The 27424-nt window shown below is 41.3% G+C and overlaps 1 protein-coding gene across 17 annotated transcripts in view; it reads left to right on the plus strand.

The window, feature by feature from the left end:
• LOC132818134 (alpha-(1,6)-fucosyltransferase) overlaps nucleotides 1-27424 on the plus strand; it is a 752369-nt gene that overhangs the window by 702342 nt on the left and 22603 nt on the right. For all 17 annotated transcript variants that reach the window (XM_060828858.1, XM_060828856.1, XM_060828873.1 and 14 more), the window contains 3 exons: nucleotides 16197-16443; nucleotides 22150-22326; nucleotides 26896-27046. In XM_060828858.1, coding sequence (XP_060684841.1) covers nucleotides 16197-16443; nucleotides 22150-22326; nucleotides 26896-27046 — 575 coding nt within the window. The remainder of the gene's footprint in view (nucleotides 1-16196; nucleotides 16444-22149; nucleotides 22327-26895; nucleotides 27047-27424) is intronic.

Here is a 27424-nt window from a genome sequence, read left to right on the forward strand (position 1 = left end):
TCTCTTTTATATCTTTCCCCTCTCACCGTAAACCTATGTCCTCCAGTTCTAGACTCCCCCACCCCAGGGAAAAGACTTTGTCTGTTTATCCTATCCATGCCCCTCATGATTTTGTAAACCTCTATAAGGTCATCCCTCAGCCTCTGACGCTCCAGGGAAAACAGCCCCAGCCTATTCAACCTCTCCCTATAGCTCAAACCCTCTAGCTCTGGAAAATCCTTGTAAGTCTTTTCTGAACCCTTTGAAGTTTTGGTCCAATACTTTCTATTCAATTCCATGGTTTTAACTTCAGGTAACTGTCTTTTGTAAAGATCTTATTGATACCTTCCAGACAGTTCGAGGCAGAGTGGTTATATCACAGTGCATTACTTCAAATCTTAATGTAGAAGCTGATGGGATTGATATAATCCATCTGAAACATAAAGCGACTGTCAGTTATGATGACTGTGAAACTATAGTCAATTGTTGTAGATGTCTATCTGCTTTTTCTGGAAGAGAGTTTGTCATCCCTACTTGGTTTGGCCTTGTATCATCCAGACCAAAAACAATGGGACTGACTCATAACTGCCTTCTGAAACAGCTTTGCAAGGCTCTATTCAAGGGTAGTTAGGAATGGGCAACCAAACTCTTCCGTTCTGTGAAAATATGTAAAAGAATCTCCACTGCAACCTATCGACGGAATAGCAGTGCACTCTCTTATCTTTTTAATAATATGAAGTACAGTCAGAGCAATGATTTGGGTATGGATGTAAAGAATTACTGCAGGAATGGAAATGTATAATCCAAACCTGAGTGATTACACCGTAAGCCTGCATTCGATAAATGGTTGAATATTACAGCGACGCGCTGAGAATATCTTGGATCTGATATTTTTTTAATTTAAAAAGGACATTTTATTGCACTTTTTGTTGCAAGCACACCGTTTATAATCTAAGTATGATTCAGAATGTTTTCCTGAAATGTAAGGGAAGCAATATTGGGGCTTTTACAAATTTACCCAGATTTTAACTACCTGTCCTCCTATTTTATATGGTTCCCATCAGACTGTTGGTGAATTGTTAAATGTTCTGGGAAGATGTTTGTCAGTCTGCAATGCTGTTTTAAGTAACAAATATGTAGAAATTGAACTAATTACAATTTGCCATAAATGGGGGAGACTATGTAATCTGTAAATGAACTCTTGGACGCTGGTGAGTCCTCTCAGCCGTGCTACCTCAAGCCTTTCTCTGGACTCATCAAATGTTGCAAATTTGGAGTAAATCGCCCTTGAAACAGACCAAACCAAACTTCATATGGACCAATCAACTACAATGTTTTCCCAAAAGAGGTGGTTTGCAACATAGTTTGTAAGTGTCATTTTTTAGGATCCCCCTTTGTTGTGGGATTGTCTGCAGGAGTTAATCGGGTACAGTGACCAGAAAGTGGGAAAGCTAATTATATTAAAGTTTAAGGTTTGCATGCACAGTTTTTTTTCCCAGGATATCTTTGCCAGTGAAACTAATGTTTAATTTAAACAGTCACAGTCCCATTTACTGTAAACTCCTCACAGAAGAAAAAGCCTGTGTGTCTGGAAAGCACTGTATCATGACCTGCTGTGCACTGCAATTCATACCATTGGTAAGAGTGTCAAATCTCTCCAGAGACTGTGGACCTTTTCCCCTCTCACCATCTGATATGTTAAGCATGAACAATATCTCTGACAGTGTACACTGTTCTTCTGTTTTTTCTGTGTGATTGAACTATTCAGTCTTGTACAGTCTTAAATTCCAAGTCAGCAGTCATGACTGATGTGGAACGCCATTAAGTAGAACTGAGATGAAAGGTTGCTTCACATTTTGGGAGCATTCACTATGAGATACTTTTGAAACAGAGCTGGATGCTGAAGCTGCTCACTTTGATATGATTTCCCAAGGCGGTGTTAATAAGGTATGTTGCACACCGGGTGCAGTCAGCCATTCATTCATACCTGGTGCAGACTGTCATGTGTCTATCTCTCTGCCAGTTTCTGGACATCTGTGCAATGAGCAGGACCCACTTCATCGGGAGCCAGCGCTAGATTGGCAAGCAAGTTTCATTAGCTGCCAGGTCTGATGACTCACTTTGAATTTGAATGGAAGGTGAACGTAATTCGATAAATAGCTTGGTCTCTGAGTGGAGCTTGAATGTCGCTGGATGAAAGAGCTGATATTCCTTTCCCCCTTAAGAGCCATGCACATGGAACGCCCAGTCACAGAAATTGAAGAGGGCAGTAGCAGGATCTCTGCAAGCTTTGACCTTGGCAATCTCAATAACTGTACCTCATCTTACAAAATGTTGTAACCTTCTTCTTGGTATCAGGCCAAAGCACCAACCTAATGGCTGGGATCACAGTCCACGGCCAGGTCTGTGTGTGAATGTTCCATGGGCTTGGGCCCCCAAACTGGCAGGGGAGAGGACGTGCCTGAGGGGGAGGTGGTGTAGTGTTCTATTATCAGTGTTTGAGGAATCTTTCCACAATAAGGAAAGAGTTAGCACAGTCCAGTGGTGGAATTATTCCACTGCATGGGAGATCCAAGGCACCTCTGTAAGGCTCAGTAGGGCACCTTTCTCCATTAGAAACTCTGGAAAATACATGTTAATCTTTGTTCTTGGCCCACGATGTGGTTTCCAAGAGGTTTTGGCAAAGCCAATACTCAGCCTGAAACAGTTACCTAGGTCTTATTTTGCGAATGGCTTCTGTTGACATTGATCACTGCCTACTTAAATTAGGACACTGATTCCTTCCTGCAGGTGCCCTTCTTATCTGCTCAAAAGAGTAGATTAACATTGGATTGCACTGATTAAGCAACCAGATTAGAGAAGGTTATTTTATCAACCTCTTCAACTATTTTCTACCAGATAGGGGCAAATAAAACTAGAGCCTTGATGTTCACAAAGGGCATAGACCATACCTGGATTGTAAGGTCACACTGCATACATTTTCATTTACAGATGTTTCAAAGTCTATGAAAACTTTCTTGCTACAAAATGTATCAAACATACAGCTGCAAATTTTGGATGAGTTTTGGTCTTCCTATTGAACTCTGTGGGAAAATGCTGCTTCCCAACTGCCTTCCTGAATGGCCTACCTCGGCTGTTAAGACTGCATTCCCTTAGCAAGGAATGACCGGAGTTGGAAGAATGGAGATGTCGAGTGGTTAGAGGGCTGAGCGACATGGTCCACAAAGTGGCTTGAGGATGAGTTTCAGCATTGTAAACTTGAGGTGTTGGAGAACCAGTGTCACAAGACAGGATATTGGTCTGGGTTAGGATATGAGCTGCTGAATTGTGGTGAGCAGAAGTTTACAGGAGTTCATGGATGCCTGGCCTTTAAGGAAACCATTGGAATAGGCAAATCTGGAGATGGTATAGGAACAGCTAAGCATTTCAACAGCAGGTGATGAAAGCAGGCAATGTTGAGAAGGTTTCCATAGCAGGCAGCACGTTGGCTCAGTGGTTAGCACTGCTGCTTCACAGCGCCAAGGACCTAGGTTCAATTCCGGGCATCTGTCTGTGTGGAGTTTGCACATTCTCTGCATGGGTTTCCTCCCGGTGCTCCATTTACTCCTTCCAAAGGTTTGGTGAAGTGGCCATGCTAAATTGTGCAGAGCATTCAGGGATGTGTAGGTTACATGCATTAGTCAGGGGAAAATGTGCAGTAATAGAGAATGGGTCTGGGTGGGACACTCTTCAGAGGTTCAGTGTGGACTTGCTGGGCCGAAGGGCATGTCGGAATTCTAAAACTTATCTCATTGACATAGAGAATATGAAGTTAGAAGTGCACTTCATGGTCAAGCACTGCACCAAGATTGCAAACAGCCTGGTTTAACCTGTTCCAGTGGCTGGTGATGGAGCTGGACTTAATGAGAAAGGTATACAGTTTGTGAAGGCGACCAAAGTTGATGTCTTATTCGCGAACAGATGTCCGATAAGCAACACCAGAGCACAACAGCAGGAAAAGGATCAAGGGAGATGGTGAAGTGAGAGTTTGAGGTATCATCAGCTTACGTTCTCATGTTGCTTCAGAAGGTCCAGGAAAACAGCCAAGTGAGGCTGTGCCACTGGGCTGAGGAGAGACATGGAGAAAACAGGATTCCAATAAGCAGACCAGAGGTTGAAGACACCTTGAGGAAGCCAAGAAAGGCAAACATTCCATCGCCAAAGTCACAGCATGCTGTCTTTGATGAATTGGGAGTGTTTCAGTGTTATGCAGGAGAAGGGAAAGGAGAGCTTTCAAATGTGAATCTAAAGCAATAATGAAAGGTAATTTAGGATATGAATAACAAACTTGATTTTGAATAGCAAAGAGGGGTTAAAAATCCACTGTTTGCTTTTGAGGAGAGGTAATGTAAGGAGTGGCATGGTACCTGAAGAGATGAAACTCTCATTTGGGAGGTGTTGGCACAGTGCTAATGTCACTGGACGAGTAACTCAGAGGCTTCGGCTAATGGGTCATGGGTTCAAAGTCACCCCCATGGCAACTGGTCAAATTGAAATGAATTCATAAATATCTAGATTTAACAAAAAAAATGAACTGCAGATGCTGGAAATCAGAAATAAAAAGAGAAATTGCTGGAAGAGGTCAGCAGGTCTGCTAGCATCTATAGAGAGAAATCAAAGTTTGCTGGATGTAGGTTTGCTCACTGAGCTGGAAGGTTCATTTTCAGATGTTTCGTCACCATACTAGGTAACGTCTTCATGAGCCTCTGGACGAAGTACTGCTGATATTTCCTGCTTCCTATTTATATGTTTGGTTTTCTTTGGGTTGGTGATGTCATTTCCTATGGTGATGACATTTCCTGTTCTTTTTCTCAGGAGCTGGTAAATGGTGTCCAAGCCAAACCCAAATATATAAATAGAAAGCAAGAAACATCAGCAGTCCGGGGGCTTACTGAAGATATTACCTAGTATGGTGACAAAATGTCTGAAAATGAATCTTCCACCTCAGCGAGCAAATTTACATCCAGAATCTTAACCTGAGCTACAAATCTTATCAAAATTCACTAATCAGAGTTCATGTTTCAAGTCAAGTGATCCTTTCTCAAAACCCATTCTGAGAAGGATTCCCTGGACCTGAAATGTTAGCTCTGCTTTCTCTTCACAGGTGCTGCCAGACCTTCCGATCTTTTCCAGCACTTTCTGTTCTTGTTAATAAAAAAAAGCTGGAACTGAAAGATTGTTTCAGTAATACTGGCAGTGAAGCTATCATTAATTATTGCAAAAAACCTAATCTGATTCATTAATGTCTTTTACAGATGGAAATCTAGCATTCTTATCACACCTGGCCCTACATATGATTCCAGACCCACAGTCATGTCATTGACTTTTAACTGCCTTGTGAAATAGCTGAACAAAGTGCAGTAAACTTTGTTTTAACTGGCACTTCTTTGTGAACTGGCTCTCTCAATAAATTGGTCAAAGTTGTCTATCTCAAGTACAGTACTGCGAAGTTTACTATGTTATTCTGATCAATTATTATAGTTTTTAATTTACATATCTCAATGCAAGTATGCTTGCTCAATCAAATGGCCACACGCATTATCAACAGTTGATTCAGTTTCAAGTCAATTTATCCTCAAATCCCACAATCTATTGTGATGTCTGAGTCTTCAGTTGAAGGTGTATGTGAGAGGGTTCTCTGCCATTAAGTTTTATTTTGGGCAAAACTGCATTACTGTTTAAGTGATGCATGCTGAAAGTAAAGCATAATTGTAATGTGTACATCCCATGCATTATGTTTCTATTACTTAATATGTGTTTTTATGTTAATTATTTGGACCTCTTGATTATCTGGAATATTTGATCAACTGGCAAATTCCTAGTCCCATGGCTGTTGGTTAATAAAATGTTTGCTATATTCTTTCAGTAATAGGTCAGAAATCCCATGAAGGACGATCATCTTTTAAAAATCTGTCAGGGACCACAGAAAGAAGTTGTTAAGATCTCAGCTGATGTTAATACTGAACAGATAGAATCCCAAATTGAAACCAGGCTTGAGAGACTATAAGTTTTATTTTTGCAATTTGTCAACAGTATTGAACAGTCACTGAACATATTCATGAGAGGCTGCCAATCTCCTGTTCATGAAAGAACATTTATTCCACACAAAAGGGGGAAAAATGCTCAAGCTATTTTACACAGTTCAAGAAGTATTTAAAATAGTCTCATAAACTTCAGAAATGTTGATTTAACTCTATAACCATCAACAGCAACCTTACAGAGCTCAAACCTCAGTTAACTTATCCCCAGTTTACAGTTCCTTGTTCAGTTCGCATTGTTGTAATTGGTTTCTGGAGATTTCTTCTTTGTGACCTCTCAACACTTTCAAAGCAAACACATGGGTTTTCCATACCATCAGCTTCCAGAAGTTTTCCACTTCTTGTGTTTTCTTTTCCCTAGTCTTAGCAGTATGGAGATTGCTAAACTAACAGCAGCTTTTCACTTTTCCTGAACCGACACACACTGCCTGACATGGTGGATGGTTCAGGTCTTCCCACTTTAAAAGCCATCTTTCGAAATGAGGTGGAGGTGCTGGTGTTATACTGACGTGGACAAAGTTTAAAAATCACACAACACTGAGTTATAGTCCATATAACATTTTATAAATTCCTACTTTAGAAATAGGACCAGTCTGACCCAAGATTAGGTTACAGACAGAGTCTAACCTCACAACTTTAATGCATTGTCTGAGCTGAGATATCACCTTTTTTATAAAGCCTTAAGTTATCTCGAGAATGTGATTTGAAAGAAGTTCTGGGATTTACATATTAATGAACCGAAACCTAAAAGGTGAAAGACTTAACAGCATTCTAGGTTTGTTCAATATATCATATCAGTTGCATGACACTGTGATCTTTTGCTATACATTGTGTCTCTTCTGGTCCTTCTGCACAGCTACCTGATGAAGGAGCAGTACTCTGAAAGCTAATAGTTCCAATAAACCTATTGGACCATAACCTGGTGTTTTGTGATTTTTAACTTTTTCCAAATGAGAATAGTGCGATGTCAAAGCCTTTATGACGACGTATTTTCGTAAAGCTGAAGGCAAGTTGAAGCAAAGGAGGGCTTGAAGGAAAATAAGAAGGAAACTAGGCCAAGGTTTCATATTAGGCCATGAAGAAGATTAGGGAGGCATTTGACTTGTACAGCCAAAGAGGGAAGAATGTGGCAGAGTTGAGTGATAGGTCACCTTTGCCTTCGTTACAAGGCGACTCATGAGTTCCTCAAATTTGTTATTGGAGGTGAGGGTGTTCCTGTCATAATCACATGTTTTATAGAGGAGAACAAAACCTGATGATGCATGATGTGATCCAGTCACATCTGGTGATGGATAGCTAAATCACGTGCATCAGAGATGCTCAAGTCTGAAACCTTTATGCTTCAGGAACTGGGAGGCAGCTTGGATCCATGCTGGGATTGCACTGGTTTCTAAGTTCACAACAGATTTTATTTACGGTTCTTTAAATAGCAACTCCAAGCTTCAGCTCTGGTGTCCAGCTCTTTCTGGAATGTGTTTGTTTTTCTCTGAGTCCACCCATTGAGTTAATCAATCAAGCACAGTGTTTTATGTGTGTCTGGAAAGACCCAAAAGAGTTGATACTTGATTGAGATGGAAGTGGAAAATTTACTTGGAGGGAGAGAAGTGATGACAGATGAGAGGGACTTAGTGGCATCATGGTATTATCACTTAATGATTAAACAAGAACACTTAGCTAATCATCAGGGACAAGGGTTTGAGTCCCACGATGGCAGCTGGTAAAATTTGAATTTAATAAAAATCCAGAATGAAAAGTTTTAACAGCTAATTAAATTGCTGTTGGTTGTTGTAAGAAAGACCCACCTGGTTCACGAGTGAAATATGTTAGTCTAGTGTGGCCTACATGTGATTCTAGACTCTCAGCAATGTGTTTGGCCTTTTAACTGTCTATGCACCCTAAATGCTGGCCTTGTCAATGGTGCTCACAACACATGAACAAATGAAAAACAAAACTACACCACCCACTATGATGATGACATGAGCTCTTGGTGGGTATATAAAGTTGTGGGAGACCATTCCCAAAGCGAGGTTCTACCAACACTCTTCGTAGTAATGTAAAACCTGCTCTGTGATTGCAGGGATGCAATAAGGTACATCTCATTTACTCTACAATACTCTTCTCATTAGCCTAGAAAGTTGCTTTTCACCCATGAGGCCATGTCAGATTCTCAAGAACCCACACAAATAGACGTTACACTTGGCAGTACATGCAACACATAGCAGGGCTAATGATCCTAGCAAGAAACAGTAAGAGTTTTTCCAGGAATCAATACATTGAAATTGGAGATTTAATTGATCAGATGAATAACTGTGGAAATTTCATAGCAAAAGGAAGGATATTGAAGAGTTTTGAAGTGTGGTTTACTTGACTTGGAACAAGCTTAAGTGAGTGAGGTCAGTAGTAGGTGGCAATAGTGAATGTGGTCATTGAGGAAAGCACGGAGATGCCTTTATCTGTAGTCAAGAACACTGAAGGAATGAAGTTTTCTGAGATGGCATTGTGAGGTCAGTGGGGAATATGGGGACAAGGTTACCTGGAGGGAGAGGAGTGTGACAGGATGGCAGATGAGCATTGAAACAAAAGTAGGGTGAACAAGTTGAGTTGCAATAGATATTGAGATATCCAGAAGTCAATACACAGGCTGAGAAGGGAAGAGAAATGTGAAATGCATTTGGGCTGTTGGGAGGAGAGAATGAAGAGGTGTTTAGCAGAGAATAAGTGTTTTGAAAGAGATTCAAGAAAAATAAGATAGGGAAGAGGAGGAAAAAGAAATTGCCTGAGAGACCATGTACCCTGCCACCAGACAATTTAGGAAGATCAAGAAAAATGAGGAACTGATGTAAAATAAACTAGGATCCAGATATAGCATGAGCTGTGGGATACAGAGCTCTCTTCATCACTGTGATACCAAGTGGTCACTGTGGATAGAAGGACATTTATACTGGAAGCCCAGAAAGTTGATGGCACAATTTCCAGCCTTGCAAATAAACAAAATTATGTTGGAACTTAAATTGCCTTTTTAATTATCATATCCTGCTGGAGCCTGAAATTTTGCTTTAATTATTGCAGCCTACTGCGATAACCTTTGTTAATAATCACTTCAGTGAGCACAAATGCTCCATCAGTCAGTACAATTGATGGAGCAATTAGGAGCAGCAGCAGGAACCATAGGTAAAGCAGCTTCCCTCTGCTTTTAGGTTGTAAGGGATGGCACCAATCAACGTGCTTGACTAGGTCTAGTAGATTTCTATTACAACGAACGGCAGATTCAATGTCTTTCTTCAAGTCGCTATTGGTAATCATTCCTCTGAGGCTGTTCACCCAGCAATTGGCCAAGAAGCAGTCATCCCATGTCTTAGAGCAGATGGCATTTGAATGCTTTAATTGGCCAGTTGCTGAGTCAGTGTGGTTGTCAAACAACGATGGCTCTTGCTTGCACGAGCCACGAGATGACCATCTCAAACTCTGTAAGCATATACTGAACTCGGCAATCAAAATTGTTTCCTCTTCAGTAGTTGCCAATCTCACTTGACCTTTCTGGAAACGCATACTTTTGCAAATCATTTCATGAAATAACAAATTTCTTGTTGCGGATTTCTGAAAAAACGCTAAACCCTTTTGCCATCCCTCATAAGGGCAGCACGGTGGCACAGTGGTTAGCACTGCTGTCTCACAGCGCCAGGGACCTGGGTTCAATTCCCGCCTCAGGTGACTGACTGTGTGGAGTTTGCACGTTCTCCCCGTGTCTGTGTGGGTTTCCTCCGGGTGCTCCGGTTTCCTCCCACAGTCCAAAGATGTGTGGGTCAGGTGAATTGACCATGCTAAATTGCCAGTAGTGTTCGGTAAGGGGTATATGTAGGGGTGTGGGTGGGTTGCGCTTCGGCGGGTCGGTGTGGACTTGTTGGGCCGAAGGGCCTGTTTCCACACTGTAAGTAATCTAATTCCTGTTAGTAATATTTTCTCAGAGGCTTTTCCACCTTAATTGTAAGGTAAGGCACCATCGTGGATCTATTTGTACTGCAGGATGAACTTCCTGAAAATGGAATTCTCAAGCAGGTTCCCAGATCTAAAAGTTGAAGTCCTAAATTGGAGGAAGGCCACTTTTGACGGTATTATGCAAGAACTTTTGGGGGCATACATTCGCAGGTAAAGGGGCGGCTGGAAAATGGGAAGCCTTCAGAAATGACACAACGAGAGTCCATTGAAAGTATATTCCTGTTAGGGTGAAAGGAAAGGCTGATAGTTGTAGGGAATGCTGGATGACTAAAGAAATTGAGGGTTTGGTTAAGAAAAAGAAGGAAGCATATGTCAGGTAGATATGCACGACAGGTCAAGTGAATCCTTCGAAGAGTATAAAGGCAGTATGAGTATACTTAAGAGAGAAATCAGGAGGGCAAAAAGGGGACATGAGATCGCTTTGGCAAATAGAATTAAGGAAAATCCAAAGGGCTTTTACAAATGCATTAGGGGCAAAAGAGTAACTAAGGAAAGAATAGGGCCCCTCAAAGATCAGCAAAGTGACCTTTGGGTGGAGCCACAGGAGTTGACGAGCTATTAAACACATATTTTGCATCAGTGTTTACTGTGGAAAAGGACATAGAAAATATAGACTGTAGGGAAATAGATGGTGACGTCTTGAAAAATATCCATATTACAGAGGAGGATGTGCTGGATGTCTTGAAATACACAAAATCCCCAGGGTCTGATCAGGTGTACCCTAGTGCTCTGTGGGAAGCTGGAGAAGTGATTGCTGGGTCTCTTACAGAGATACTTGTATCATCAATAGTCACAGGTGAAATGCTGGAAGACTGGAGGTTGGCTAACGTGATGCCACTGTTTAAGAAGGATGGTAAGGGCAAGCCAGGGAACTGTAGACCAGTGAGCCTGATGTCGGTGGTGGGCAAGTGGAGGGAATCCTGAGGGACAGGATGTACATTTATGTGGAAAGACAAGGACTGATTAGGGATAGTCAACATGGCTTTGTGCATGGGAAATCATGTCTCACAAACTTCAATGAGTTTTTTGAAGAAGTAATAGTGACTTGGATGTGAGCATAAGAGGTACAGTTAGTAAGTTTGCAGATGACACCAAAATTGGAGGTGTAGTGGACAGCGAAGAAGGTTACCTCAGATTACAACAGGATCTTGATTAGATGGGTCAGTGGGCTGAGAAATGGCAGAAGGAGTTTAATTCAGATAAATGTGAAGTGCTGCATGTCGGGAAAGAAAATCTTAGCAGGACTTATACACTTGATGGTAAGGTCCTAGGGAGTGTTGCTGAACAAAGAGACCTTGGATTGCAGGTTCATAGCTCCTTGAAAGTGGAATTGCAGGTAGATAGGATAGTGAAGAAGGCTTTTGGTATGCTTTCCTTTATTGGTCAGAGTATTGAGTCCAGGAGTTGGGAGGTCATGCTGCAACTGTACAGGACATTGGTTAGGCCACTGTTGGAACATTGCATGCAATTCTTGTCCCCTTCCTATCAGAAAGATGTTGTGAAACTTGAAAGGGTTCAGAAAATATTTACAAGAATGTTGCCAGGGTTGGAGGATTTGAGCTAAAGGGAGAGGTTGGATAGGCTAGAGCTGTTTTCCCTGGAGCATCAGAGGCTGAGGGGTGACCTTATAGAGATTTATAAAATCATGAGGGGCATGGTTAGGATGAATAGATAAAGTCTTTTCCCTGGGTGGGTGAATCCAGAACTAGAGGGCATAGGTTTAGAGTGAGAGGGGAAATATATGAAAGAAACCTAAGGGGCAACTTTTTCACACAGAGGGTGGTATGTGAATGGAATGAGCTGCCAGAGGAAGTGATGGAGGCTAATACAATTGCAACATTTCAAAGGCATTTGGATGGGTATACGCATAGTAAGGGTTTGGAGGGATATGGGCCGGGTGCTAGCAGGTGGAACGAGATTGTATTGGGATATCTGGTCAGCATGGACAAGTTGGACCGAAGAGTCTGTTTCCATGCTGTACATCTCTATGCCAAGACTCTAGGTTCAGTTCCTGCAACTTGCTGCGGGAGAATTGCCTATCCTGCTCAGCTTATTGCCAGCATAATTATTTGACACTGGGCAAACCTTCACGCTGCAAGTCACAAACATTGCCTTCCTCTATCCTTGGCTCGAGGATTTGATACTCTCTGTGTGGCAGTCTCTATCTAGTAGGATGCTGAGATGAGAGAAAGCTCATTCTTGACTTCCTGATCTCTTCACACCCAGTGGGCAGATGCTGGAGAACAATCTTTGGTGCCATGGCCTGTTCCTGGATTTTAGAGGGTTGGTAGGGCAGAGTAAGATACCATCTAATCAAGCAAAATCATTTATTTCTCCAGGACGTAGGATAATTTCAAGCATTTGAAATTCACAGCTTCCATACAATAAAGATAGGGACTGCTGCACAGAGAGTATCAACTTCTCGAGCCAAGGATAGAGGAAGGCAATGTTTGTGACTTGCAGCATGAATGTCAGTAGCCCCTCAGTTGGCTATGTTGGAAAATCTCTCCTTTTGTGTTTTTGCCTAATTAAAGATAAGACATCAGCAATAGCTTTTCATAACTGATCCGATAACAATGTCTCACCACTGTCATATCACTGTGTTCTCTCTGCACTGGCCTGGAGTAAGTTAAGGTGTCTTGCAGATTAGGTTACCTCTTGAGAACGCACAGAATCATGCAATTTAACAGCTCAGGAAGCCATTCAGCACCATCTACCAAATCTGAAAGAGCAAACCATTTAGAAATCAGAAAGAAAGAATTTGAGGCAGATTTGAAACTCTCAGGTAATGAGTCACTTCTTGAAGTTTAGTCTGTGTTGTATTATTTATATTAATCGTACAATCGTGATGTTTTCCAACTTGCCTCCCTTTGATATATTTTTTAACTTCCCATCTAATATATCTCTCTTTTCTAAAATGAAATATTGAAATAAAAGCTGAACTGATCTATCAATTAATCTGGCTGCAGAATAACGGATTATGTGAACGGTGAAGTAGTGATCCAGAGCTCTGAACTAAAACTGCAAGGAATGCAAGTTGAAATTGCACCTTGAGAGTCTAAGAATTTTAATTCCGTTTTCAAGAGAGAATGGAATGAAAGAGTTGGCAACAATGAAAGTGACTGATTCCTTCATAACCTTTAGGGAAGTCGTCCTTCCAATCTGCCCTGTGCGTTTGTAAAATCAGGTTATTCTGAACTAGCCTTAGAAGTACTCTAATAAACCACTCAACTGTGTCGCCATGGTCACCTGGCAATCACAGATGAACAATATTTGTCAGCCACATAGGGGTTCAGGGTCATAATTTTTTTTGCAATTTGTGAAACAGGTTAGGAAAGCATTTAGCACACTTACTATCATTGCACAAACCTTTTGAGTATAGGAGTGGGGCTGTCATGTTGCAGTTGTACAGAATGTTGATGAGACCTCTTCTATGTGCAGTTCTAGCGGCCCTGTTACAGGAAGGATAGTATTAAACTGGAGAGGATACAGAAAAGATTTACCAGGATGTTGTTGGGAATGGAGGGTTTGAGAGATTAGAATAGACTGGAAAGACTGGGACATTTTTCACTGGAGTGCAGGAAGTTGAGATGTACTAAGGTTTATAAGATTTATAAAATCATGAGGGGCATAGATAAGGTGATTAGCAAGGGTCTTTTCTCTGCGGTGGGGGAGTTCAAAACTAATGGACATATTTTTAAGATGAGAGGAGAAAGATTTGAAAAGGCCATAAGGGGCAAATGTTTTGCACAGAGAGTGGTTTGTATGGGTGTGGAGTGAACTTCCAGAGGAAGCGGTGGGTGTTGGTACACATACAACATCTGGTTAGGTACATGAATAAGAAAGATTTGGTGGGATCTGGACAAAACCCAGCAGACCTGGCAGCATCTGTGGGAAGAAAGCAAATTTAACATTTTGAATCCATCAACACATCTTCAGAACTGGCTGTCTGTGGGACGGGGAGAGGACTCTTGCCCAAAGAAATGGGCATGGAGGCCATGAAAGAAGACTTCAGCATCACGTCTAGCCTAAGAGTCATTGAGGTGGGGACATTGAGGGATACAGTTAAGACTGCAGAACAATCAGCATCAGACAGCAGAAGATCAGAAGGGATAGTAAATATGGATTTCCATGGCACAGGGTGTGAATCACAGGATGCGGTGAGAGCAGATGTCTGAGGAGCAGTATACATCACCAAGATACACGTGGTCCTGGATGGATTCGAAACATAGAGGGTGAAACTTTAGTTGGAATCCACATGAAGTGAGTTTAAGCGAGAGGCAGTCTCTGAGCAATGAGACGTGGCACTGGGAGCAAGTGCCAGCAAAGAACTTCTATAACACAGTGCCTCACAGTGCCAGGGACCCGGGTTTGATTCCACCCTTGGGGAAAAAATCGTAACCTTCGGGGATGGACCTTGCGCTTCCTTTTTCTCTTTCACTTGATAAAAATGCCAATTTAAATGGCTAACCAGTTTCTTGTCAGAAGGAGCAGGTATTTGAAAAAGGTTGAAAACAGAGTGCCCATCGGTTGGGCAGCCCCCGGAAACCCTTTCCCAGGAGGATCATTACATTGAGTGTCTGTTTTGAATAGTGAGTCACAAGTACCATTTACTAAGATTGACTTGCACGCATTAGCTAATGGCAAAATAAAATATGACTTTTTAAAAAAGCAGTTGTTTGTTTCATCAAATGGTTTCAAATGGTCTTAAAAATACCAGTGTGCGCAGTTTGTGTTTTCCTTCAGTACTTGAACAACAATGCTATTTTTCCACAGCCAAGCTAGGGTTACAGAGATTAATGTATAAATTTAGCTCATTCACTTCTCCTTTTATTCCATTTTGAAATCAGGCTGATAAGCCTCATGTCGGGATGAGCAGATCCTAATACACACGGTGAAAAAAAAAGATCTGGTTTCCAACTCCATATATTAACATGTCGAACATGTTTCTGAGACCTTAATCTGTACCAAGTGTGAATATAAGATAATACTTTCAACATTCTTGTGTAATACTCTATGAATAACCGTTTGAAACAGAATGGGAGAAATGGGTAGCTCATTGACATGATGTTCTTCCTTTATCAAAGAAAATACCTTTTATTTCCAGCTATAATTTTCTGACAACACCAAGTGGGACTATAGTAATTACATACAGTATAGCTGTGCTAACGTATTGGTGACTTATTTCTCATGATCAATGTGTCAGTATGTCTTTACAAGATACATTGTCAAATTCATCACTATCCTAGCATATGACCCAAGAGTATAAAAAATATGTTTCTTTTATTTCCCCCCCTCCATTAATGCTCATTTAAGAATTGTAGATTTGTAGTGGTCGACCTTTACCTGTACGTGGCATTTTTACCAATTAAGGAGTGGTGCTGTCATGGGGGCTTTATTTTGTTTCCACACCAATTTGGAGAAGCAAACCAGCAGAACCTACTGAGGCCTGAACAGAAGTATGCCTTCTTAATGTAGAAAGGTACATTATTGGTGTTTTTCAGCTGCATTTTCATTGGAGGAGGCTTGGACCATTTTGTTTTAAATGGGGTCAATCGGCCATGCTAAATTGTCAATAGTGCCCAGGGTTGTATAGGTTAGATGCATTAGTCAGGGGAAATGTAGGGTAATAGGTCTGGGTGCGATACTCTTCAGAGTGGAAATGTGGACTTATTGGGCCGAAGGGCCTGTTTCTACACTGTAGGAATTCTAATTCTAATTCTAAAATTGGATTCTAATCAAAATAAACTTAAATTTCAACATGTCACCAAGAAACAAGTGCCACTTTGCCCAGGGAGCTACAGTTATTAGTCTTTAAAACAAAACTTGAGGTGATTTATTTTTCTATAATCCTTTCATGCAATTTCCAAATGTTCTTAAAAAAATATTTTGTTGGCTTGGGTTTCTATCCCCTCTCTCACTGATGAAGGTCAGTGGCCCTTTTGACAACAGGTTGAGTGCAACTCACGCAGGAAAATAATAACACACTCAAACCAGTCCCAGGCCCCTTCAAGTTCCAGCTCAGCATTCGACGGTCGAGGGCATGGATGGCAACTTCTCACTCCCACCAGTTCAGTACAGGTGAGCTGTCATGATTGAACAAAATGGATGTGAAATTCAGATTTCTGCTCATTTTATTTTTAGGTGAGACCAATGATAAAAATGTACAAGTGGTGGAACTGCCAATCGTCGACAGCCTGCACCCGCGACCACCATATCTGCCCTTGGCTATTCCTGAAGACCTGGCAGGTCGACTCACTCACCTACATGGAGATCCGTCGGTCTGGTGGGTTTCACAGTTTGTCAAATATTTGATACGTCCGCAAGCTTGGCTGGAGAAGGAAATTGAAGAGGCAACAAGAAAGCTTGGCTTCAGGCATCCAATTATTGGGTAGGTAGAGTTCTGCTTCCATCAGCACAAGGTGCAATACTGGCAACTGTTATGCTGGCACACTCTTAAAACTGCAAAATTATGCAAGTATGATGAATGAAATTCTAAATCACATCTGGATGTGATGACATCAAGTGAGACTTTTCTTTTCCCCTTGTCCAATGACAGCCCGCTGATCAAAAGACACTAAGTGGCGAATCTGTGATTCTGTCTTAATGAAGACAAGACAATAAAACTTTGACATCATGTCTCTTTTTCTTTAGCATTACGCCATTCCCCTTATAATTCAACTTCTGGTTATTCTGTATCAGTTTTTTGATAAAATTGCATTGCAAAAGGTGTTTATTCCCAAAGGACAGCTTTCCTCTTCCAAGATCCTCACAAAAATCCAGTGCTCTGACCCTGCGTCTTGATCATTTTATCAAAGTCAACACCTTTGATTATTCGCATGTGTTGAAATATCTAGGAATACTTTTCTGCAATGAAGTCACCTTATGAAACTTGAGTTGTTGCTGGCTGGTTATATTCAGCTCAGTAATATTTAAAAAAAACATCTTTACCTTTGTTTTTATGAGAAGTGAAACAAAGCCAAATGTTTATTTTTACTTTGTAAGATTGAAATGCAATGCGTATATAAGGTATTTTAAGTAGCTATTAAGATTTCAGATTTCTATCAGCTTCACTGGGCAGCCCACATCTATTCTAAATTCAGTACACACTGAAAACTTTGGTAATTATAAATAAAACAATCTGGCAGCAACACAATGTGTCCTGTTCTGCTTCACTGAACAACAGCCAATATTACCTTGCAAACATTTCTGTGTTTGCATTTGATGTTTTTTTTAAATAAATCTCGAGAAAGGTTGAAAACTTACCTGCTTCATTGCTATTTCGAATCTGCCAGAATTCAGACTTTGAGTTATAGTATCAATAGCTTCCCAGCTGCAGAATCCAAATTAATTCTGACCGTTGGTTCAAAGGCTGCTTGTTCAAAATAAAATCTGCAAATACACAGTGATCGGTGCAAACAAACATTTGTGTTGTGCTGGAAGTAAAAAGTGCTACATGGATACTGGCTGCTTGAAGGATATAATTTGACTCTGCTCATCCATCGATTGTGTTGAATTTAACGATTCTGCACCCTAAAGTTAAAATGTTTCAAATTTGAAATGTTTCAGGATTATTCTGCAAGGAATTCTGTGCAGAATGAAATTCTGTTTCAAACATAACCATTTATGTTGTTCGCCTACTGAGCCGTGTACAACAGCAAGTTAGCCAATCTGACCACATGCCAATCTCACCTTGGTTTTAAAGATGGCTGCTACAGTGCGCCTCACTGTCTCTTGGGTTATGGATGTAAACATGGAACACTTCCCAGTCCTAACGACCGACTAGTGACCCCTGTTGAAGTTGTGCCTGTGTGTTAGTGTGAATAGGTCTGTGTGCACGTGAGAAAGAGAAAGAGAGAGAGAGAGAGTGACTGCCACGTGAGATTCAAAGTATGATCATGTTTGGCTTGTGAGGCTGTGATGTTCCCTATGGTGAATTGCCTGCCAGTGTTCACTGTCAGAACTACACATATATCAGAGATACATGAGGGGAGGACCACATGCTGCCTGTTGCCATGGAACCACATCACAGAGAAAGAGTATAGGGTTTAGAGAGAACAGCACGAGGGGATAACAACAGTTTCTGTTTAAATGTTGGTCAGTGTACACATTTCTCGAGGTAAAGTCGAACTATATTGATTTTGAAAACTAACTACAATGCCAATGCATATGTTTCCCTCTGATATTTTTGATCCCTGTGCCAGCCTGATTCTCTCTGGCTGACAGTCTTTTCACCTCGTTATATAATTTATGGGAATCAGACATGCCATCATTCATAAATATGACTTGAAGATATTGTTTGATTGGCATTAACGTCTTCATCTGTCATTTCAAATCTGTACACTTGAGTATTTATCAAATATTTTATTTGTCCTCAAATGTTCTGAATGATGGAACAGTTTACTGTTAACACTGGTCACTTGACATTTACATCAAAAGGCTTTAGCTTTTCTCACTCCTTAGCCTGAACCAATTTGATGTTTCAGGTTTTGAATATAAGTTTGTGGGGGAGATGAACTGATCTAGATTATAGAATAATCCAGCACAGTGGGAAGTCACATAGTCAATCACACCTGTGCCAGTTCATTGAAAGAGCTATCTAATTAGGAACACATCACTCTTCTTTTGCCAGAACAGAATCTTTTTCCCCTTTCAATAAAACCCTTGAATTGAAACAAAGTTATGCATCAATAAATGTGCTGCATTGGAAAACCAATGAGAAACAGGGTTGAGTCCTTTCGGGTAGCTCCTTGTGAGAAGGATGTGTCATCTGGGTCCTTCAGAGAGTGCTGCAATAGATACAGGAGCTCACTGTAGACTTGCTCAAGTTGCATTCAGGCAGGGGTGGCAGGAGGTCAATGCAAAGGTTGCAGTGATGGGTTGTGGTAAGAATTAAGGGGTTGTCAAGGAATGGCTGGCTGACAAGAAAGGGAGGGGGAAGGGGAAAGGCTCAAGAGGGACCAGAAGAGGAGATCAAATGGATTAACATATTGAGGGGTTTGGGTCTGGAATTACAACCACATTTGAATGAACTTTATTGTCGCATGCACTCAAATGAGTACAGTTTAAAGTTGGCAGTCACCACATTACAGCACCATCTCAGGTAACCAAGGTTCACATACTTAAGATAAAATTCTTAGGGAACAAAAAGAAATTGGAAAAGTAAAGTGATAAGCAATCCATCATTGGAATAAATTAGAAAAATGAAGTTCAGGATATCAGTCTTTCTGACCCAGTCCATGCCAATACTTAGCCTCAAGAGAGACGTCCACCACTTTGCTGCCACCTGTGCTAGACTCACCAACGTAGGGGTTGCCCGATTTCAGGTGCTATCTCTTTGACGCTGGACTCACTTTGCTGAGTCCACACTCACCCCACAAGCAAGAGTCCCTCGCTCTACTGACAAGCCAGGCCGCCACTGGGCTGGAGATGTCATCTTGCCCATGCCGCCATCTTGAAGAGTACGCTGTCACCAGCCCCTGGCTCTGAACATGGTGAGACAAATAGAGATGAAACGCTGCCGGGGAATAGGTGAAACTCATTGCTGTTATAAAAGAGATTTTCTTTTGAAATCGTGCTAAATTTAAGTCTGATAAGCTATGATGAGAAGTGGTCGATTTATCACCACTGCAAAACCAACTGGGAGCATATCCAAGCAAAGGTTCTGTTTGTCATTGTTTGTAAACAATGCTTTTAAAGGGCTGTTGAGGTTGTCCAGGGGTATCAACAAGCCAATGAATGGTCGAGAGTTGTCCATGAACCAATAAAGGTTGAGCCTGGTCCAGCAGAACTGGGCAATGATGTCACATGTTAGAAGCTGTCTGTCAGTGAATCTGATGAGGCCAGCAGAAGAGGGAGGTTAATGATTGTGAAATGAAGAGCAGAGAGCCAGGAGACCGGAAAGGGTCAACTCATCAAATCTATGCCAATAAAAGATAGAGTTCAGAGGAAATAGATTGTCAAGGATCAAGCGCAATAAAGATCAGCAAAGGAAATCTTAGGAGCTGATTGAACTGAGTCCTGCAAAGGGTGATAGAAAAGTATTAAGGAGGAGTGGCGCATAAGATAATTAGAAGCGGTCGGAAGAAACAACACAGAGATCATTCAGCAACATTCAGAGCTGTTCAGGGTCAAACAGAAATGGCTCACAATGTTGGATGGGATTCACATAGGGCTAAAGTCTGCAGCATTGGCCCTATTCACTTCCTTTGGAATTTAAAATAATTTAGAAGAATTATTGGCAGTATAAAATGTAAATTGTTTATTGGATGTAGCTCTATCCAAGAATTAAATGTCACTCTTGCAAAGTAGATTCTCAGTTTGAATATCTAGGCATTTCAGTAGCATAAACCGCTTAAATCTTCCTTTGCCCTAAGCATCAGAGTCGCACTCTTCTTTCAAATTCAAATATTTCCTTTTCTATGATCAATGCGGTATCTAAATTATTTGAGACGTCTCTTTCATTCATACCATGTGATGCTACTGCTGCTCCTTTAACAAGGTGATGTCGTCCTTTGTTTCTTTTTAACAACACAGGTTCCGTTATGTCTGGCTTGTTCAACTTGAACAAGCTTTCAAATTTAAAAAAAAGCACTTGTTCAATGAAAGGGGAGTGGCCAGTCCTCCCAGCTCAAAGTGTTTTTGGTTTGGTTTGTTTTGGTTTGGTTTTAGCTGTCTGGCTGTTCAGAAAAAGCAGTCAGTCAGTTTGAAGCTGCTGGTCAAAGAAACATCTACATGGGAGAAGGTGTTCCATGCTGAATCTCTCTGTCATCACTCTCTCTGTCTGACATCTCCCCTGTAAAACCCTGTATTGGAGTTTTCCTTTTTGTGCAAAGGGGTGTTTGTGGGGATTATTGCAGGAATTTGGAACAGCATCATTCAGTTTGGGATATTCTGTTGTATTTTAGGATAGGTTATATTATTCTATATTCATTTCTCTTTTGTTTGTGTTTCAATCGGTAATCTTGCAAATCATTTTTTTTTGCTTAAAACCAAGCGGTTGGACCAGCTGCATCCCTCCTGGAATATTCACTTTACACCTGCTTAAAACAACTAGCAAAGTTAGGATCTGCACTACCTTCTTGAAATGTTTTGAGGGGGATCTGGCCTGGTCCATAACACGTGTAAGAAAACACACATTGTAGTTTTGCTGAAAGCTTCCTTAGCTTCCCAAGATATCTACATACCTTCCGTCTGATAGAACAGAGAATCTGTACAGTGTGGAAGCAGGCTAATCAGCCAATCAAGTCCACACCGACCCTCCAAGGTGCGTCCCACCCAGACACACGCCTTTAACCTATTCCTGTAATCCATGGATGGCCTATGTAGCCTGCACGCTATCCCTGGACACTACGGGCAGTTTAGCATGGCCAATCCACCTAATATGCACAGCTTTGGACTGTGGAAGGAAACTAGAGCACTCAGCAAAAATGCACACAGGCACGGGGAGACCATGCAAAGTCCACGCAGATACTCACCCGAGGCTGGAATTGAACCCCGGTCACTGGCACTAAGAGGCAGCAGTGCTACTCACTGCATGCATCATTTCTGTGTATCATCTCGTAGATCATTGCAGCTGCTGAGATTGTGGTCAAAAAAACCTCATCAATTAGATATTTAATTTTTTTTATATGTCATGTTTTATTCTTCACTCCCTAGGAACAGTATATGTTTAGTACATTTGATATGCAGTATCTAATATTGACTTATGAAATTTCTCAATGTTAAGTCAGCTAAATTGCACTGCTCCCTCTTCGATATTAACAGTGACACCCACAGGCCTTGTATCTGGAGAGATCTGCTGCTCACAGCTGCCATATTAGAGTCACACAAATCCGTAATCTACCTTCTTGACATTTTTAAAAATCTAGTTCAACTCGTTGATCATATGAGTCATGTATTCGTAAATTATCTGTAGCCCAGTGTCATTGGAGCTCCTTTGCTGAATGCCTGAATGGCTTTTATATTCCTTCAATTTTTCCACATCTCGAATATAAAATAGTGATCTAATAGCAATCACCAGCTTCTTAAAGCAGGATATCAAACTGGACTTGCAGCTTGGAGAAAACTGACCCTTTCATATCTTTGCTCCCACCAGCATTCATGTACGTCGCACAGATAAAGTTGGAACTGAGGCAGCGTATCATCCTATTGAAGAATACATGGTACACGTGGAGGAACACTATAAATTTCTCACTCGCAAGACAGAAATTGATAAAAAACGAGTTTACCTCGCCACAGACGATCCAACTCTGCTACAGGAAGCTAAGTCAAAGTAAGCAGCTTTAAGGTCCTATGTGTTATTCGGTAGAGTTTCCAGAATTGTGGAGAGCTGTAAAAGGGTAGGAGCAAAATAAATACACTTGGCTTCTTTGTGCTGTAGAACAGCGACATTGTGCAGCTTGTGTATCAGCACATTTTGGGGGCAACATCTTCGTTCACTGCTATCTCAGATACATCTGAGAAAGAAGAAGTCAGGACTGAGGAAAATAACTTCTTGATGAGTATGGTGTTTCCACCAAAGGTGCTCATATGTACATCGATTGCACGGAGCAGGAATCAGATTCTTTTCTGATTCTGGGGTTTCTTAAGAAGAATAATTATCTTTACTGGTTTCTCATTTTGACTAGCCCCCTGTGTCCAACATCAACTGCCTTCACCCAAGTTTGTTGTTGTGACTGGGAAAATGAGATGAAGAGAAGAAAAATGGGTTAACAGTGAAATAATGGCATTAGTAAAGATCGAGCGTTAATGGTTTGGGGAGCATATGGAGGGACTGCAGGATCAGTAACTGGAAAGGGCGAATAAACTATAGCAGATGTTTTGAGGTGAATTAAAAAGTAAGCCACTGATATGATCTACTGAGTTGTTAAAGGGGAATCACCAGGTGCCTAAGTTTCAAAGGACATGCATTGTACCATGTATCATGGCACAAATATTTGCAATTTTGTTACCTGGGGCTGTCCCCGTCTGGCAAAATCTGGGTGGTAATGCTTCGTAAACAGCACAACACAACTGCCACCCTGTTTCCCCAATCAGAAGGACAAGGACAGCAGGTGCATAGTAATGTCCCTGACTGCAGTTCCCCCTCTAAGTCGCACATCATCCTAATTTGGAAGGATGTCATTGTAACTTCACTGTCACTGACTCAAATTTGAGAACTCCTTTCCTAATAGCACCACATGTAACCCTGCACCAAACTGTCTTGCATTTAAGGAAGGCTGCTCACCATCTCTTTTTTGAGTGTAGCTACAAGTGCTAGTATACCAAGTGATGACAACTTCCCATGAAATAAATGTTATTGAAAGCCACTGCAATGTTCCCCTTGGTCTTCCCACTATGTACAACCAGGCCCATTCACCAAATCCCATTTAAAATGCAAATATGGATCTTGGGACCTACTAAGGATCCTAATTGCCATTTTAGGACTGAACTGGATAAGGCTTTTAAGCATCTTTACTAGGGCTTAGAAGCAGGAATATTCTGGAAAGGGTCAGTTTCACATTGCTATTAAGGCAAGTAACACAGGAACATAAGCTGCTGCCAGGCAGGAATCATCTCTCTATGCCCACCCATTCTCATGACCGAAGCAATCAAACACCCTTACAACACCAATTTGGTGAAGCAGCTAAAAATGGTTGAGCCAAGGACAGTAACCTTGAGAAACTGCTGCATCGATGTCCACAGATTGAGATGACTGACCTCCACCAACCACAGCCATCTTCCTTCATGCGAAGTAGGACTCCAAAGGAGGGCGAATGCTAATGGCCTTGCATTGGCTTTTTGTGCTTTGCTGCTTCTTTTGGATCTCATGTCATTTTGCCTTTAAGTTGAGTAAAGCCAGGCCGTTTGCCATGCTTGTCAGCAATAGATAGTCAAGGGGCAGGCATGTCATACCTTCCACCAGATGGCCATTTCCGAAAGCCTGAAAGGACCAGTCCCTGTGGTCAATGTTCAGCCACTTAGTCAAAGGCATTGTCCAGTTTCAGTCCCATGAGTTGGCCAGAGTCTGTTGAGTGCTTGATGTCACCAGGATTTGGGAATCCATGTCCTTAGAGTTTGAGAAATTGGGAGCAGTCACTTCAGCAGGTCAGGTCCAATCAGTCTGTGGATTACCACAGATTCAATTGGGGAACTGCAGGGAAGTTACTTAAGGGCCTGGTCCATCTTCAGTTGAAAAAGGGTGTCCCCAGTGATTTAGCTGAAACTCAGAAGCCAGGGAATGTTAGCAGTTTGGGAGGATAGGGTGGATGAGAGCCAGTGAGGGGAAATGCTGAATGCAGTATTGAGGGTGGTAGACTCGGAGCATTGGTGGCAAGTGGGTGTGGTTACAGGAAATGTGAGATAGCAGAGAGAAGGTCATGGCACTTATCCTTGCTGAGCACACAAGGTCATTAACCTTCTTGCAGCCTGGCTGCAAGTTCCTCCAGACTGAGGAAATTGCACTGATTTGGGTGGCGACTTAGAGCCAGGCTAGCAGGATCTGGTGCTGTGGTCTCCTCTGCCAGTCCTGGGTGAGAGGACAGCCCTCATGCTGTCCACCTTGTCCATCAGGACCTTCGGATCCTTGTCTGTAAAGTGAGGTGCCAGTGTGCCACTCTGTCATTTTGAACGGCACAGCAACACGTTCAGAGCAGTTCCTGGCTGATAGTGGTTTAATTGGTTTAAATATGATGCCAGCAGCATAAATGCCTTCAAGTCCCGTCACTGACCGGGACTCTGCTCCTCTGCTGACCACAAGGTTGTTACAGAAGCAGTATTAAGGATGCAGCATGTGTATGTCGTGAGGTGAGTAGCAGAGAATTGTGTAAGAGAAGTTGCCAGGGCTTATGAACGGAAATGCTCCATTGAAATCCCTGCAATTGACACTTTTGTCAAAATATGGAAAGATAGAATCTAATATTCCTTGTGTAATGGAATGTTCCATGTTAGATGTCACATAAAATAAAAAGAAAATTGCCATTACATAATCAATTAACATGTGTACTGTAAAATGAGATTGCAACAAATTAACTACTGTATCTTTAAAATATTGCTATTAATAGTAAATGGACACACTGCTAAATAATTTAATTACTTGCCTATCAACTGTATTCAAAAGTGGGTGAAGCACCCAGTGACTGTTATAAGAAGTTTAGCAACCTCAAATCATTAAAGTTGTACATGCAGAGAGAGCAGGGTTTTATTTTTCAAATGCAGCACCATCCAGACCAACTCTTAATTAGTTGCGGCATGGAAAGAGATGAGTTCAAAACAAATGGTTGAGCGCAGGCAGCCTGTAACATCAAGAGACATGAAACACCAAGATGGGGAGAGAGAAAGCATTGGAGAAAGTTGAAGCAGAGAAGCAGAAAATAAATGAACATGAGGTGAGCGAGAGAGAATAAAACAACAACCAGAAGAAAAAGGGTCAAAGGGGATGGCTTTGAGGGGAAAGAAATGTGCAATTGATTTTGTGCATAATATCGTGAGTTTGGATTTATCTTTTTTTCCATTTTCACATGTACAAAAAGCACCCACAGGAAAAGTGATAGAATGTGTTTCAGAGTTTGATGCTGTAACACCATATATCACATAATAGTGGGGAACTTTGATTATAGTGTGGAGATGCAGAATAATGCTAATATTGACAGAAATGGATAATGATACATTGCAGGAATGTTCAATTCAGGTTTATGTTGTCACAGCTTTGTAAAGTCAACATGTATTTATTTTGTTCACAGCTGCTTGTTAAATTTTAGAATAGATTAGATTACTTACAGTGTGGAAACAGGCCCTTCAGCCCAACAAGTCCACACCGACCCACCAAAGCGCAACCCACCCATACCCCTACGTTTACCCCTTACCTAACACTACGGGCAATTTAGCATGGCCAATTCATCTGTAACATCAAGAGACGCGAAACGCCGAGATGGGGAGAGACAAAACATTGGAGAAAGTTGAAGCAGAGAAGCAGAAAATAAGTGAACATGTGGTGAGCGAGAGAGAATAAAACAACAACCAGAAGTATATTTCAGTTGTGTGGAATCCTTATTCCCAGGAACCATTTAGTTTTACACAGCTCATTGGCAACATCAGTGCACACTGGAAATTGCATCAAGAAGAAAAGCTTTCAAGTCTTAAATTTAAGCTTCTTAATGAAGTGGACCTATTGAGATCAAGGTTACAGGAGTATTTGTGATCAGCAGCTCCATGGAAGGACTTACCTGACAACTTCCTGGCTGTCCTTATTTGTGAACCCTTTCACTTCCAGGTGCTCATCACTGGACGAATGTGGCATTTTGAAGCAACTGTCACTGAATTCATGGCATGACTTTTGGTGTCCATTTTATCCTCCCACTGTGGGTTGACTTTTATATTTAATTAGCTGTGTACTTAGTACCCAACACTGCCCTGTTATTGGTGTAAATCCCACTGAACTCACTGGGATTGCAATGTTAGCAGGAACTGTTGAATAACTATGGTTGACAATACAATGGTACTTTGCCTCATGAGAAAACGTATGTGCCCTGATTTAGTTTATTGATCCATCGATGAATTGCTATTTCTTCAGAGTGGTTAAGTTGTTCCAGAAACCCAAGTTAGCAGTTGTGTTTTTTTCTGCTGAAATTTGAAATGTTTAAATGTTTAATAAATATGTGATACCTTCTGAAGTGGACTGGTAGTCATCCAGTTCTCCTAAATTAGTTTGGAATCAGTTATAAATGATGGTTACGGCAATGCTTCCTGCTTTTGTATAAAGTGATGCTCTATTAAAGTGAGGTTGTGGACTGTGTTTGAAGTCCTGTAAACCCTTACTTTTTATTTCATGTTTGTCTCTCTGTCCACCCTGTACACACTCCAGATACCCAGATTACGAATTCATCAGTGATAATTCAATCTCATGGTCAGCCGGTCTGCATAACAGATACACAGAGAATTCGCTGCGAGGTGTGATTCTGGACATCCATTTTCTCTCTCAGGCAGACTTCTTAGTCTGTACCTTCTCATCACAGGTATGATAACTAAATAAATCAATAAGGTAGCAGCAACGTCACGTGTGTTATCTCTGTATCAATAAGAAAGTTGATATACTTGGTAATTTGGAGATGCCGGTGTTGGACTGGGGTGTACAAAGTTAAAATTCACACAACAACAGGTTATAGTCCAACAGGTTTAATTGGAAGCACTAGCTTTCAGAGCGCTGCTCCTTCACCAGGTGGTTGTGGAGTACACAATTGTAAGACACGGAATTTATAGCAAAAGTTTAAGTGTGATGTAACTGAAATTATACATTGAAAAATACTTTGATTATTTGTTAAGTCTCTCATCTGTTAGAATGACCATGTTAGTTTCACTTCTTTCATGTGTAAATCATAAGACTTTTTTTAAAA

Source organism: Hemiscyllium ocellatum, chromosome 8, assembly GCF_020745735.1.
Source record: "Hemiscyllium ocellatum isolate sHemOce1 chromosome 8, sHemOce1.pat.X.cur, whole genome shotgun sequence".
Lineage (NCBI taxonomy): Eukaryota > Metazoa > Chordata > Chondrichthyes > Orectolobiformes > Hemiscylliidae > Hemiscyllium > Hemiscyllium ocellatum.